This window comes from Melanotaenia boesemani, chromosome 22 (genome assembly GCF_017639745.1).
Source record: "Melanotaenia boesemani isolate fMelBoe1 chromosome 22, fMelBoe1.pri, whole genome shotgun sequence".
Taxonomy (NCBI): domain Eukaryota; kingdom Metazoa; phylum Chordata; class Actinopteri; order Atheriniformes; family Melanotaeniidae; genus Melanotaenia; species Melanotaenia boesemani.
Window position 1 is genome coordinate 8667844 of NC_055703.1, and position 14288 is coordinate 8682131.

Below are 14288 nucleotides of genomic sequence, written 5' to 3' on the forward strand. Positions count from 1 at the left end.
TGTGCTGGATCAAAAAGTTGCAGGATATGAGATCTCAAGGACTGGACTTGGACATCCCTGCCGTAGAACACTTTTAGATCAGAGACTGCAAGCCAGGCCATCCCATCCAACATCAGTGTCTTACTTCGCAAACATGAACTGGAAGAATGGTGAAATGTTCCCATAAACACACTCCTCTACTTTGTAAAAACCATTCCCAGGAAAGTAGGATGAACCAACTTTATATTAAACCCTGCAGATTTTAGGATGTTCAGGCGTCCCAATACTTTTGGTAATATATTGTATCTGTTATGGATTATCAGGTAAAGAATTAAAGAAGTTATAATACATGCAGCTTTCTTGTTACCACTGACTTTTCACATGGTTTCTGGCTACATTAGCTCTGGTCTAAAACATCCGTCCTCAGTCATTTCTAGTCAAATGAAACGTGTTGGACGAGTATCAGAAGATAAAGATCCTAATTTCAACTTTTCACCTTATGGAGACTGATGACAAATAACTCAATTCAAGGAAGAAAAGCAGGTCTTTAATGTCATGAGAACTGTTGATTAACCTCTTCATTACTACCTGATCGCCTTTTTGCTTGATAAACTAAAACTTCTCCAATAACACTTTTGTCAATATAGGCAAGCCATACCTTGTTAGAAAGCTTAGATTCTCTGCAAACGAGCCAAGTACCAAATACCAAAACACAATTACACAATTAGTAAAAGAAACGAAATCTCTAGCAGCAACAAAGCTAACGGGACTGCCAACCGGTTTGGTGGTCCTGATGTCACATTGTCGATTTATTCCATGATCAATTGTATTACTTTTTACCAGAAGGGTCCAGTGTTAAAAGTATTTAAAAAATCTGTCATTTTTAAATCTGTGTATAGATTTAAATTTGTCCACATTTAATGCTACTGCAGTATGATGAAGAGGTCTATTTCACACTGATCTTTTGACATTCTTGCATAAAGATGTCTTTATGCAGAACTGATGTGTTTCCAGCTCCCTGCTTTGCTTGAGATGCACTGAGCTTCCCATGAATCACCAGTAAGACGAGCATGGGATTTATTTTCTGTAGTTTGAGAATTTACATTTCTGCATTTTCTAGCTTTACTGGATACTGGACACTCTGATCTAAAACTCCTGAACAGCTTCTTCCCCAGGCCATCAGTCCAAAACATGAACCTGGTCTTTAGTTCATCTTGTTAAACTGCAGAGAAAGTGAGGGAGCTGAAACCTCTGACCCTCCATGGGTGCAAAACCCATCTGAGACTATATGAGAAGGGATATTCACATGCTTTCGCCGTAGTACAAAGTTTTGAGTTGTCACGTAATTCCGAGTGGTACGTCACGTGGCGTCATCTACCCCCATTGTTCGTTGTCTGAGAGTGGATAAGGCAACGCAAATCTGACGAAAACATATTTAAGGCTGAGATAGAGGAAAATTCCATATGATTTGGAAATTCCAGCCAGACGTTTTTTTTTTTTTTTTTTTTTTTTTAACATCGGTAATGTTTGCAACGTCACAGAAATAAGTAAAAGCATTTGGCACAATTTGGATAGGTCACTTGAGACTAAAAAGTCTATAGCTCCCATAAGATTTTACCTAGAAATCTACTATTTCAACCAGATGTAGTTGACAAAGTGTAGAAGATATGTAGTAAATATTTTGTGTCTGGCATGAGGCATGTTAAAAATTAAGCTTATTTAATAATGGGTATAAAAAATGCATAAGGGACGGGGGAAAAAAAAAGGGTTTTAGCTAAATTTTACCTGATGTGGGTCAGGTTGTATTTCAGCCACATAGTAAAGATCATTTTATGAAACTATAGCTTATTACCTTTCAAATGAGGTGTCATTGAATGAAAATGACCCTGTAGTTCTTCAGTTATAACCATAGAAACTTGGTAATGTCGAGGCGGAAATGATCAAAAATTAGGTGGGAATGAAGGTTAATGTCACGAGAACTGTTCATTAACTAAACCGAATCTATGATGATACAGAGAAGCCTGAATAAGGCACATATAGAAGCTCTCCAAACCATCAGTATAAATGTACAAATAAACAGTATGCTGTCCAGTGTTAGACATGGTTGATCTGACAGGTTTTCAGTTCTGTACTTCATTGATTAAAATAAAATAAAGGTTATTTTTAGCAGAAATATCTTGGAAAAAAAAATATTTTTTTGAGTTAGTGAAATACGAATTTGAATCAGGTTTTAAACAAACTAATACAGCATGAACTACTGCACATTCAGCCACCAGTTCTCTTTAAACTCCAGTTTATAGCCGATTTAGTTCTTATGTTATCAGACACTTGGTTTTAGCATAACCCTACCTGACATGTTTCTACTGTAGTCTTCCATCTTTGCCAGGGGTGTGACTGGATGTTGTGTGACGTGTACGAATCAGTTGATGTTTAAAACGAAGTGTCTGATAACTAAATCTGCTATAGAAAATTATAGACACTATGAACTTTATTGGAAAATTCCAGTTTTCCATCAGTAAATCTGGAAACTCAGTAAACCAGAACTGGGACAACTGGAAATTCACAATGAAAGAATATAAGAGAATAAAAAGAATACAAGACTGATCCTTAGATCTACTTTCATGGCAAGCAAAAATAAGTAACATCTCACAGTGAAATAAGTGAGGACAGCATGTGAGACAATGAAGAAAACAGAATTAGATTACGTTCCCACAACAGAAATAAAATGTTTACAGTAACATGTTGAAGGTGGGACCATGGCTCCCATCCTGTAGATGCTAATGTCACTCGTTTCACAATTTTCCCCAAATACTCACTGGAAACTTTACTTCTCTTGTGGTTCTCAAAACAAAACTGTCCAGACCTTCCTTTTATACTCTCAAGTTCATTAGCTGAGAAATCCTCATTTACAGCCTCAGCAGCTGTGTATCAGAAGTTGCACTAAAGGTGAACCAGCTCCACTTTCCTTGGTTGGAACCAGAAAACAAATTCCTGGTCGTTTCCAGTCTCCAAAAAGCTCAGCTGGGATCAGCCTCATCTCATCCAGCCACCACGGTTCATAGCCATGCCAGGTGGAGGTGGAAGGGGCACTTGTGACTGTCCTGGGGGCACAGGAGGTGGAGGAGGGTACCCAGTGGGTGGAAGACCTATCCCTGGAGGAGGTACGTGGCCTGGCGGCATACGTGGAGGCGGTGGTGGAGGGTAGCTGTTATAGCCCGGTGGAGGATAGGTTGGTGGCAAACTGGGCGGTGGGTATGTGGAAGGAGGAGGTGGAGGGCCTGGAGGTGGTGCTGCAGGTGGCGGATAGACATGTGGGTGATACGGCGGTATTGGAGGTGCATAGCTGGGTGGCATGGGGGCGTAGGAGGGACCTTCTGTTTTCATTATGGACTGTAGGTTCTGGTAGCCCTCTCCAGACATATAAGAACCAGTAGTGGACATGATGTAATTGGAGGGTGGAGGTGGAGGAGGGCGATGGGGAAGTGGAGGAGGCTGATGTGGAGGTGGGGCATGTGGGGGTGGAGGAGCTGCTTCATTTCCTGGTTCTGCCTCTGTGGGAGGAGCTGGAGAGAAAAGACATGTTAAAAAAAAAATCACCTTTGTCTTATTTGTAAGCTTCACAAAGCTACCGCCTTTCAGTGTGACCTCAAATAACCTCTTCCCTTCACAGACAGCAAGTGCAGAGCTGGGCCAAGACAACCCCGCTTCACCTCCACAGGAAGTGGTCTCATTATGAGGCTTAAGCACTAATCAGATTGGTCTGGGATAGTTTAGGGGTATGCGAGTGTTTTGAAACAATGTCCAGACGAGTTGCGATTATGTAAGCAGGCTAAAGACTTTAGGCTGCTTTGTGAGCTTCAGTTGGAGGCAGGGTTGCTGCCTACTCATTATCAGCCTATTTGGTGACAGCAGGGTGTTCCAACATGCATCCAAGTTCAACATAAACAAATACAAAAAGGGTCGTTCTTACCTGGGGGAGGTTGTGATGCAGGCAGCGGGGGCATGGGGCTCTCCAATCTGGGAATCTTTGATCCAACAGGTTCTGCTAATGATCCAATATTGCATTATTGATCTTCATAGTTGCTCAGATGTTCATAAAATGCTAAATGTACCAGGAAATACTAATCTGAGCCACTTTACATGCACATGGTGTCAGTGTGACTTTGATTCATCATAGGATTCTTGTTACTCTTTTAGACGATATAATAGTGATTAAACATTATTGAAATAAAAACATATTTTATAATAATGTTCAACAAATGTGTTTTACCTGGAGCCTTTGGTTCATCTTTTGGAGAAGTCTGAAACAAATAAAAATGGATACAATTTTAGCACCTAAAATGTGGAACTCTTACAAGACAATGTTACTCGTGCAGGTGAAGCTTACATGTGAGCGTTTAAGCGGACGAGCAGGGCTGCCACCCTGGGGGGACGTCTTTTTTGGTGGTGGGGGTGGAGGGCTGGTGACAGGCGGCTGTCCCTGCGGTGCTGGGGGAACAGAGGCGGAAAGAGTTGGCGTTCGCTCCTTCTCTTGCATCTGCTGAGGAATGGGCTTGTTTCCCTGGGAATACAGGTCCAGGATTTGGTGGCAAATATCTGCAGAACCGAGAAATGTTTTGGTTTAGAAAAATCTGGGAGGACGCTAAGCAAACAGAGGAAATGGGCAAAGTGCAAGAATCACTACCTTCAAGCAGCTCAACTGGGACATCCTGGACAAACTGCTCCCACCAGCGACGGGATGGCTGCTTGGTGGTCCACTCCTGGATATCAAACTTGCACAGGCGGCCTGCCAGGTACATGACGGCTACAGCAATAATTTCTGGCTCCCACTGCAGTGACAGCATGGTGCACAAGCTGCCAAGGACGGACACACACACACACACACACACACACAGTGTGGTTAATATATTCACTGAATTATGTCTGGGAAACGTTATCAAAATAGAGCTCTGGAACCTAAAAAGACATTATTTTCCACTTTACTACCTAATCATATTTTTATTTAATAGTAAATACCACAAAATAAGGAGACAAAAAACTGTAGGGAAAGCAACATGATGAAGAACCGACACAAAGACCAGATTTGATAGTTTTGTAGTTTGCATCTTAAACCACTCTTGACTTCAGGAAGCATTTTTTATAAATAAATCATTCCCAGACTCCAAAGCCACATCTAATACAACATAAAGTAATCAGCATGCATATGAAAGCCAGCAAGTTAAATAATAACACTTTAAAATACAAAGATTACTTTCTTGTATACCATATGGAAAAAGTGAGTAAGTGAGTGAGTGAGTGAGTGAGACTGGGAAGCTGTGCAGTTGGCTCACCTGTCATTGACAAAAGTCCAGGCCATTTGCAGCACCTTGCACACTTTATTCTTCTCCCCTACAACATGGAGACAAAACAACAGCCTGCTCGTTACTAGTTCCCATAGTCAGAGTGGTCGCACTGCCATATTTGTCTCATCCCACCTTTGAGCTGCTTTACATAGCGCAGCAGGAACATGTAGGGGTGCTCCACCTGCAGGTCAAATTTGATCGTCTGGAGCAAAATTCGCTCCAACACCATCACTTCCTCCTGTTAAAGAAAATGGACATGGATGTGTCGCTAACAGCTAGTATATCCCAGCCCTTAATAACAACTGCAATCAAGCGTTTGCGATAACTTGCAATGATTCCATTTACAGCGCTGTGGAGGAGGAGAATTTTTGTAATTCAGCCACAGTGGAGGGTTTGAGCATGAACTGCCTTTTTAAGGTCATGCCACAGCCTGATTCAGGTCAGGACTTTGAGTAGGCCACTCCAAAGTCTTCATTTTGTTTTCTTCAGCCATTCAGAGGTGGACTTGCTGGTGTGTTGTTCAGCTTGAGGTCACAAACAGATGTTTGGTAGAGATTGTTTGGTAGACAGCAGAATTCATGGTTACATTTATCACAGCAAGTCTTTCAGGTCCAGAAGCAGCAAAACAGCCCCAGACCATCACACTACCACCACCATATTTTACTGCTGGTATGATGTTCTTTTTCTGAAATGCAGTGTTACTTTTATGCTAGACGTAATAAGACACACACCTTCCAAAAAGTTCAACTTTTTTGTCTCATCAGTCTTTTGGGAAAAGTCTTAGGGATCATCAAGATGTTTTCTGGCAAAAATGAGACGAGCCTTGATGCTCTTTTTGCTCAGCAGTGGTTTTTGTCTTGGAACACTGCCATGCAGGCCATATTTGCTCTGTCTCTTTCTTATGGTTTGGTGGAGTCTCAAACCTTTAGAAATGGCTTTATGACCTTTTCCAGATTGATGGATCGCAATTACTTCCTTTCTCATTTGTTCCTGAATTTCTTTGTATCTGGGCATGATGTCTAGCTTTCTGAGGATCTTTCGGTCTACTTCACTTTGTCAGGCAGGTCCTATTTAACTAATTTCTTGATTGAGAAAAAGATGTGGCAGTAATCAGACCTGGGTGTGGCTAGAGATATTGAACTCAGGTGTGATAAACCACAGTTATGTTTTAAGAGGGAGATGCAATTACTTTTTCACACAGGGACATGTAGGTTTGGATTTTTTCTCCCCTAATAAAAACCTTCATTTAAAAGCTGCATTTTGTTTATATTTGGGCTGTCTTTGACTAATAAAAAAAAGTAATTTTTTTTTTGATGATCTGAAACACTTAAATGTGACAAACATGCAGGAAAATAAGAAATCTGGAAGGGGGCAAACACTTACAAACACTGTAAATATGACTCATGCAACCTTTTCAATGTGAAACTGAAGACATTAAATGTGGAGCATGATGAAGAACAGTGAGGTAAGAAAACAAGACTAGGAAAAAGTTTGTGGTGTCTCTGCAGCAGATTCCTGTCAATGATGATGAAGGAATTTAATCATTTGTCATCCAGAAGCTAATTGTGGGGTTGCTGAGTTTTGGCAGGGGAAAGTTTCATGCTGATTAGAGTAAAGACTCAGGAGACCGTTGAATTCAAGTGCAAATTGTTAAATTTTTTAATGCAATTGTTCAGTTTTGTTGTGCTTGAAAATTGGTGTGGTTTCAATGTTTAAAAAGCTGGTAAGTGTTAAACTGATCAACAACCAACCAGGACTGAAGGATCTGTGGTCTGAGTGCAGAGAGGGACCAACTTGAGTTTTCTGTGTGATTTTGTTAGAACAGCAACAGAATCAAATGGACAGTGAAAATTCCTGCCGTACATAACCAAGAGTGTCTGTCTGTGTTAAGTTTCATCTATTACTGGTACTCAGAATCAAAGTGGAGCATAATAACATCACACTGCTCAGTTATAGTCTCCTACTGCAACACACAATACCTCTGAGCCCTTTCCTATAAGCACTTACTGAACATGGTATTGCATAAATCAGGGGAGATGTTGGTAATGTACAATTATGAGTCTAGTGGGAGCCATCTTAGCTACTTCTTTGAAACGCTGTGAAGATTTGCTTTATTTCCTTTGTCCCCTTTCAAGTGGAAACAAAAACAGGAGGCAAAACAACATGGAACTGAATTGAAATCTTTCCTGCTAATCAGTAAAGGTTGGATCACTATTAAAATGATTACTGGTGGGCTTAGTCATTTTTATCCCAGAATGTATTGTGCATATTAAATATGATTATATGTTGTAAGCATTGAGGATTCTAAAATAATAAAAATATTTTATGTTTTTAAAAACATATTTAAGTAGGAGAGAGTAATCAGACACATCAGGGTCTATAAGTGTTATTTTAAGACTAATATGATCTACACTATACTGTTTTATTAAAGTTCTCCATTCTAAAACAACAACAACAAAAAAAGCAGATTACTAAGTTAAAATATTTCATAAATGCTGTTCTAAAAGTAGTTTTTTTTATTTTGTAGTTGTTTTTTTTACCCTTCGGCTCATTATTCTAACATTCACAATTATGCAAATTGGAGTGAGACATGACGAACTCTGGTGGGCAGTTACCATGACCTCTTTTTCCAGCTAATTGTAATATGAATGTGTGCATTAATATGGGGATTTAATTTCATCCAAACTTTCATGACACTGGAATTACATAGGACTGACAATGGTGATCCTTACTGCTTATACATGATAAGCCAGACAAGCTTCATCTTATATATCATTATAAAGTATAACTAAGAGGGATTCATATACCAAACCTTTTGACATATATAATTTATTCTGTGCAGGCATTTAAAAGAAAAATGTCAACACAGAGATAGAAAATAAAAGAAACTGCACCTTTGGATCATCTCCGAATTGGGCAAACTGCACATCATTCAGCAAGCTGCGGGCTGTTTTGATGATATCTTTACATTTTTTGGGGGTTTCCTCTACTTTTCCAGCCAGGAAAAGACAGCAAGCACCCGTCACCTGTGGAAACACAAAACACAACAATAACCCCACACATTTTGTCTACCTTTTGGGGTAAGAAAAACCAATAACTAATAACCACAAACAGAGCTTACATATCTGGGAAACTGCTTGAAGGAGTGAAACATGTAGAAGCGATGGAAATATATGATGCCAGTTGCCAGCGTGTCATAGTGTCTGCTAACAGTTAAGGATTCCTACATAAATTAAATCAGTACTGTGTTATGTAAAATGCCATATCACCATGGTAACTTATATTTCCTGTAAAAAACAAACAAACAAAAAACAGGGAAATACTAAGCAGGACACAATATTTTAAATGAGTATTTTTTTCACAGTTTTGAATTTAATAAACCAATCAAGGATACAAGCCAAGTCTGGTCCCCACATCAAATATGAAGCGGGCTCCCTCCCTCCGATACCGTGCCTCTGTGCCAGGGTCCAGGCCCTCCGACTGAGATGGCGTGTGGGCTAAATCCTTCTTGTCCCAGTACCAGCATGGCTTGATGTGGTCCAGAATTGCTTGGCCAGTCATGTTCTCCTTGGATTCCTTCATTGATTGAGGGGAGGAGGTGGATGGACCTGCTGCACTGGACTGCCAAGACACAAGACAGAAAGCCTATAATTACTCAATACAGCATCCAGTGCAAAACAGTTCAAATTTATCAGCGTTGGTCAATCACTTATGCCCATTAAATGAGTATCAAAGTCCTTAATGAATTCCATTTTTAAATTTGCTAAATTTATAAAGCCACATAATCAGATTTTAAAGAAAATAACTGGCACTAATACTTATATACTGTGCAGTACATACTATTGCAAATACTGATGGTGGGCCTGTTAAAAACAAGTTTTCTATCATCAAGTTTATATACTGGTTTTTAGCATCGCTGTGATATATCTTAATATATGCCCTGAATTACTATGATTATGCAAAAAACATTTGAAGTACATAAATTAAGCTAGTTGTTAGTTACTTTATTAATACCACGTTTTCTTCTACTCCATTAACTTTACTGCGATACTGTAATTTAACTAGAATACATGACAGCTTTAGTTGTCATTCACCATACCAGCTATGATTTTTATATAAATCATATAAAGGAAAACATATTAAATATTTAACATGGTGTTTATTAGCTCATTCTACTCTTAGAATATGTACCAACTAAATAAATAGACTTATGAAGGAAAACGTTAGCAGGTTAATGAATCCTGCTTCGTACCAACAAACAACAACTGCATTATTTCAGTGATGTTAAAGATCTCATGACAACACACATTGTGGGTAAGTATGCCCACTGAAAGCCTATAGTTTTACATTTTGTGATAATAATTACAAAGAGTGATTAATAATTCTATTTGGTGAGGAATGGGCACATTTCCTCCACCACTTCGAGTTAGGCTAACTAACAAGAGCGAAAGCTTTATTATCAGTAGCGTGACAACGTGGTGGGGTATTTTGACGTAGTCTGTCATATCCCCTACATTTATCGATAACCACTATCGTCCATTTTTCTTGTATGTAAAAACCAAAATGATCTGGATTCAATTAAAAGAGTTACAAAATTAGCAATACGAAAGGGCTAGCGGCTTGCTCCCGTTCACTACTCAGATGTGCTCTCTTCTTGTATTGGCTTAACAACCAACTTGCTTAAATATGTATAAGGTCAGCGGCATGTAATGTCGTTGCTAAAACGCACTTGTATGTGAAAATTGAATAAACTGACAGGAAATGAAAGGAGGTCAAGTGGCACCTATGCAGGCGACTCTCTTTCCCCAGCGTCACACAGCTAGCTAATCTCGGCTAGCAAACTTCCAGGAACGATAAGGCTAGAAGGCTGTAACCTGTAAAAGTAGCTAGAATGCGCCCTGTTCGTCCTCCTCCTTTCTAAAATTAAACATAGTACGTACCTTTATCATGTAGACGTCTGAATAAACCACCTTTATGAGATAACTGAAAGGATAATGAGCTTTTAATTATAATAACTTGGCTAACAAGTGAACCACAGCCCCCATTGTAACAAGGGCACCGCCATTTTGCACGACGTCAGAAACGTCATGACGCAAAACATCAAGTACGTGAGTACGGTGGTAGCATTTTTTTTTTTTTTTTTTGTACTTCTTCTGAAAATTTAAGTTATTATGAAATTTAATTAATAATCATACTAATAATGACTCTATATGATAGAGTTATAATTTAGAACAATAATTACAATGATAAAGTTGAACCCTTTTCCTTTTTGACAATCATGAAAATGAGTTTTTTTTAAAAATAGCCGCTAGAGGGAGACAAATAATAACTCGTGGGATCTGTCATTCAGTACCTTTTTTTTTCCTGTTTGTCTTTTTTTCATTATCAATAAACGCAGTCGTCTTGATAAGATAGCGCAAACCTCAGCACAACAAACTCAATCAACATTTGAATTTACTTTATTCTGAGTGATCATATTGTTTTGGAATTTTCTCGTAACACACCATAAGTTTCTCTAAAGACTGCAGAGTTGTCCAGACAACAATTTGAGAATTAATTCTCATAAATTAATTGAAGTATTACCACATCTAAATGCAGATGAGATGCTATAATCATATGTATAGTGATTCAGAATTATTTTGTTATTTAGATGAAATAATGATTTATTATAAAAAAGAATACAAGCAAAAAATAAAAGTCTTTTGTTTCATGTATTACATAGCCAGATTCTGAAATCAGTCTCAATGATCAACAAGGTTAAACAGATGCTATATTCTCTTTTTATGTACAATATAAATACTGTTTCTCAGCAATTCCCCTGATGTCAAGTTTCTTTAAATAAAAGTGGCTTTGAGTGATCGGAGTAACTTGTCTAAAGTGACACTGTTTGTGCCAGTTTATCACAGAGACAGCTTTTATTCAGCAGCCATTGTTAAATACTAGTCAAACTCAAGTAAAATGACCTGTTGTTTGTCTTTTATATTAACTAAATGCAAAAGGAGCCCAAATTGACCTTGAATTGGATTATTTGTTTAAATACTCAAAATGACATGGTGGCTTCCATTTTATCCCTAATTTGGTCTGTTAAGTCCACAGCCTCTACAAATGGTCCTCTATAAATATATAGTTATGACAAAAAAAAAAAAAAAAAAAAAAAGCATGAGAATCCCCATTGTGTGTGTCTGCTTTACATGTTATGTCTAGTAGAAGTAGACCTCAAGTAACATCTTGTGCCCTCTTCCTTCCCCTCCTGGTCTCACTCCTGAGAAAAAACCAGCATTGAATCATTTACTCTGTCCACATTAAAACTGGGAATCTGCATGCATTATATATTCACCCCTGCTCGGACAAATCCTCTTAACTGTGGGAGAAATTGTCAGGATGAGTCCTGTAGAAAAGTAAGAGCCTTGTCTAGTTGTATTGCCTGTAGCAAGGGAGCATCTCAATCTGTCACTCAAATCCACACACACACACACACACACACACACACACACACACACACACACACACACACACACACACACACACACACACACACACACACACACACACCAAGGACAGTAAATCAGCTTATGAATAATATATACTTATACTTTCTTTATTAATATTAAACATTGCATAATGAAGCAGCGACTATAAGCAAATCCCACAGCAATATTCACATTACCAAGCTCTCCTGGAGTGGACCTTTCATTGTTTATGTCAGCCCTGTCACATTGTGGTTAATCACATCAAAATGGCTGCTTTGAAGGGTTTATACATTTAACCTCAACACAAAACCCCATATTTTTTTCTTGAAACGTGTATCATATGCACTTTCCATCATATATGTTGCTCTATTTTAAGACACTCTTTTAATGTAATTTCTGTTTGCTTTAGAGGGTATGCAGTGTACATGGGGGTATGAAAAATAGAAAGGGATGTAATAAAGGATGTGACCCAGAACCAAATTCAGTTAAGCTGCATGTACTTTTGTCCACTCATGTGCAAGAGCTACGCTTTTAAACTCTGCACATTTTGATGCTTTTTACATAAATAATGTGTGTAGAACCTGCTTAAATCCTCACGATTTTACAAAAAGAGATTGAATATCAACATAAGGTCTCATGTTAGCTGGCCAAACTTCCATTTTAGCACATCCCTGGTATAGATGTTGCCCTGCGGTGCGTTCAGGTTCTCCCCTTATTCAGTTATGACACTTACCACCAGATGCATGTCTCCTTAGAGGCAACACTTTGGACTTAAAACCTTTCCTGTGTCCACAATCAGGGATACGTTGGCCCAATGCACCCCATCTTAAACTGCTTTTGCCTGGAGCTTGCAGATATAAGCTATAATGGAGACATTGATGTATTATTGAGAAACCCATGGGTAGGGGATCAAGGAGCTGCTTGCAGCAAGCAGAGATGGCAAAAGGACAAGCGTGTGAACTCAGGATCATGTTTTCCTTTAGCATCCAGCATGTCCAAGGCCTGCTATTGCTCTCCTGGCTCAGATCTGAAGACGAGCAGAAAGGCTGGAAAAAAAAGAAAAGAAGATATTTCATTATGTAACTTGCTCGACAACATCCTTTGGTCGATCTGTGAAAGAAAGCTGTTGTGTTGTGTTTCCAATGTGGCATCTGCTGAGGTTATGTCTGCTTGAGCCAGAGCTGAGATGACATTTCATTTATATAAATAATTACTGTTCTGAAGGTCCCCTAGGCCTGCCCTGAAGCAATCAAACTTCTAATGCTCTTAAAATTGCCCAGCATGTTTTATTAATGGCAGGCTGTAAAATGTCCTGCTATATGGCTGTGCACATCTCTGCTGATCCACCAGGAAGTAGTGTCAAATTTAAATGGCCATAAGAGGGTTTTATTTTTACTCAACAATGCGCTTCAGTCAAATTACAGCGCTGCACAAGTTTGAATTGCATGAGAAGGTTTGCTGCAAATCACTTAACTGCAAATGAATACAGTAAAGAGTGTGTAGAGTGATTGACCATTAGTGCCATTAATTGCCACTGAGTTACCCTGATCTGCTCTAAGGACTCTTCTGGATACTGAATTGTATAGATTATGATTTAAGTAGGCTTCATTCTATAAACTAATATTAAAGTATGTTAATGCTTAAGGTGTCACCTCCTTAAATGGTTCATGTCTCCTGACTGTGCCAACAGAGGGTACTGTTGCCTCACCGCATGCTTAAATGATCCCAACAACAAACCTGCAGCATGCTGCTCCCCTCCCGCTGATACAATGTGGGGAAATATGTGTGCTTTACACTTTTACTTTTACTACAGCAGAAGTTTTCATTCTGAATTAAAGGTATACAAATGACCGCACAAGCTCAACACTAAGGTGCAGCTATATGTGAAATTTATGCTATTGTGTGACAGGGCAGAAGTCTCCCAACTAGTTTAAATAAGAAAAAAAGCTCATAGGGAGAGAGAAAAGTGACCAGACAGTTTTTATTAAATTGGCATTTTTGGATAGAAGAATGTGAGGGGGTGTGGTGGGGGGTTGTTTGGAGGTAACTAGACACTGCTTCAAAAGCAAGACAATGTGACCCAATGTGTGAATTAAGTTGAGTGCGAAGCTCGCGGTTGGGGAGCTTCTTGGGCTCCCTTCCCCCGGTGTTCGTGTCTCGTCCTCCGCTTTCACGCATTTGAGTCACAAAAGACACGGGCGCACTTGAACTTGAATCCCCTTTCCCCACTGCACAGAGGCAAGCCCAAACACGCACGCAGGCAGTATTGTCTGCGCGCACACACAAGCACACATAACACGTGGTCGCCCCCGAACAGCGCATCTTTCATCGCGTGAGTCAACAAGAAGTAGCCTCAACAACGTAGGGAACTAGGAAACATTGGACCCCAGCTTGCTGGAAGAAAAGGAGGAGGTGTCTCGTCTGCCCGCCTGGTCCCTCTCTCTCCTTTTCTCTCTATTTTTATGTGTGTGTGTGTGTGTGTGTAAACGCGCGCTCT

General features: G+C 39.4%; 1 protein-coding gene across 2 annotated transcripts; it reads right to left on the reverse strand.

The window, feature by feature from the left end:
* Positions 1-504: 504 nt before the first annotated feature.
* ccnk (cyclin K) lies at positions 505-10385 on the reverse strand. Of its 2 annotated transcripts, none has more exons than XM_041976240.1 (11): positions 10262-10385; positions 8716-8942; positions 8443-8524; positions 8216-8347; positions 5454-5559; positions 5310-5367; positions 4664-4833; positions 4367-4575; positions 4250-4280; positions 3950-4021; positions 505-3542 (listed from the first exon to the last, which is right to left on the reverse strand). In XM_041976240.1, the coding sequence occupies exons 1-11, from the start codon at positions 10268-10270 to the stop codon at positions 3013-3015; spliced, it is 1626 nt and encodes a 541-aa protein (XP_041832174.1). In that variant the 5' UTR covers positions 10271-10385; the 3' UTR covers positions 505-3012. The 2 variants fall into 2 exon arrangements, with proteins under 2 accessions (XP_041832174.1, XP_041832173.1); XM_041976239.1 differs by having other exon boundaries at positions 3950-4024.
* Between the last annotated feature and the right edge of the window lie 3903 nt (positions 10386-14288).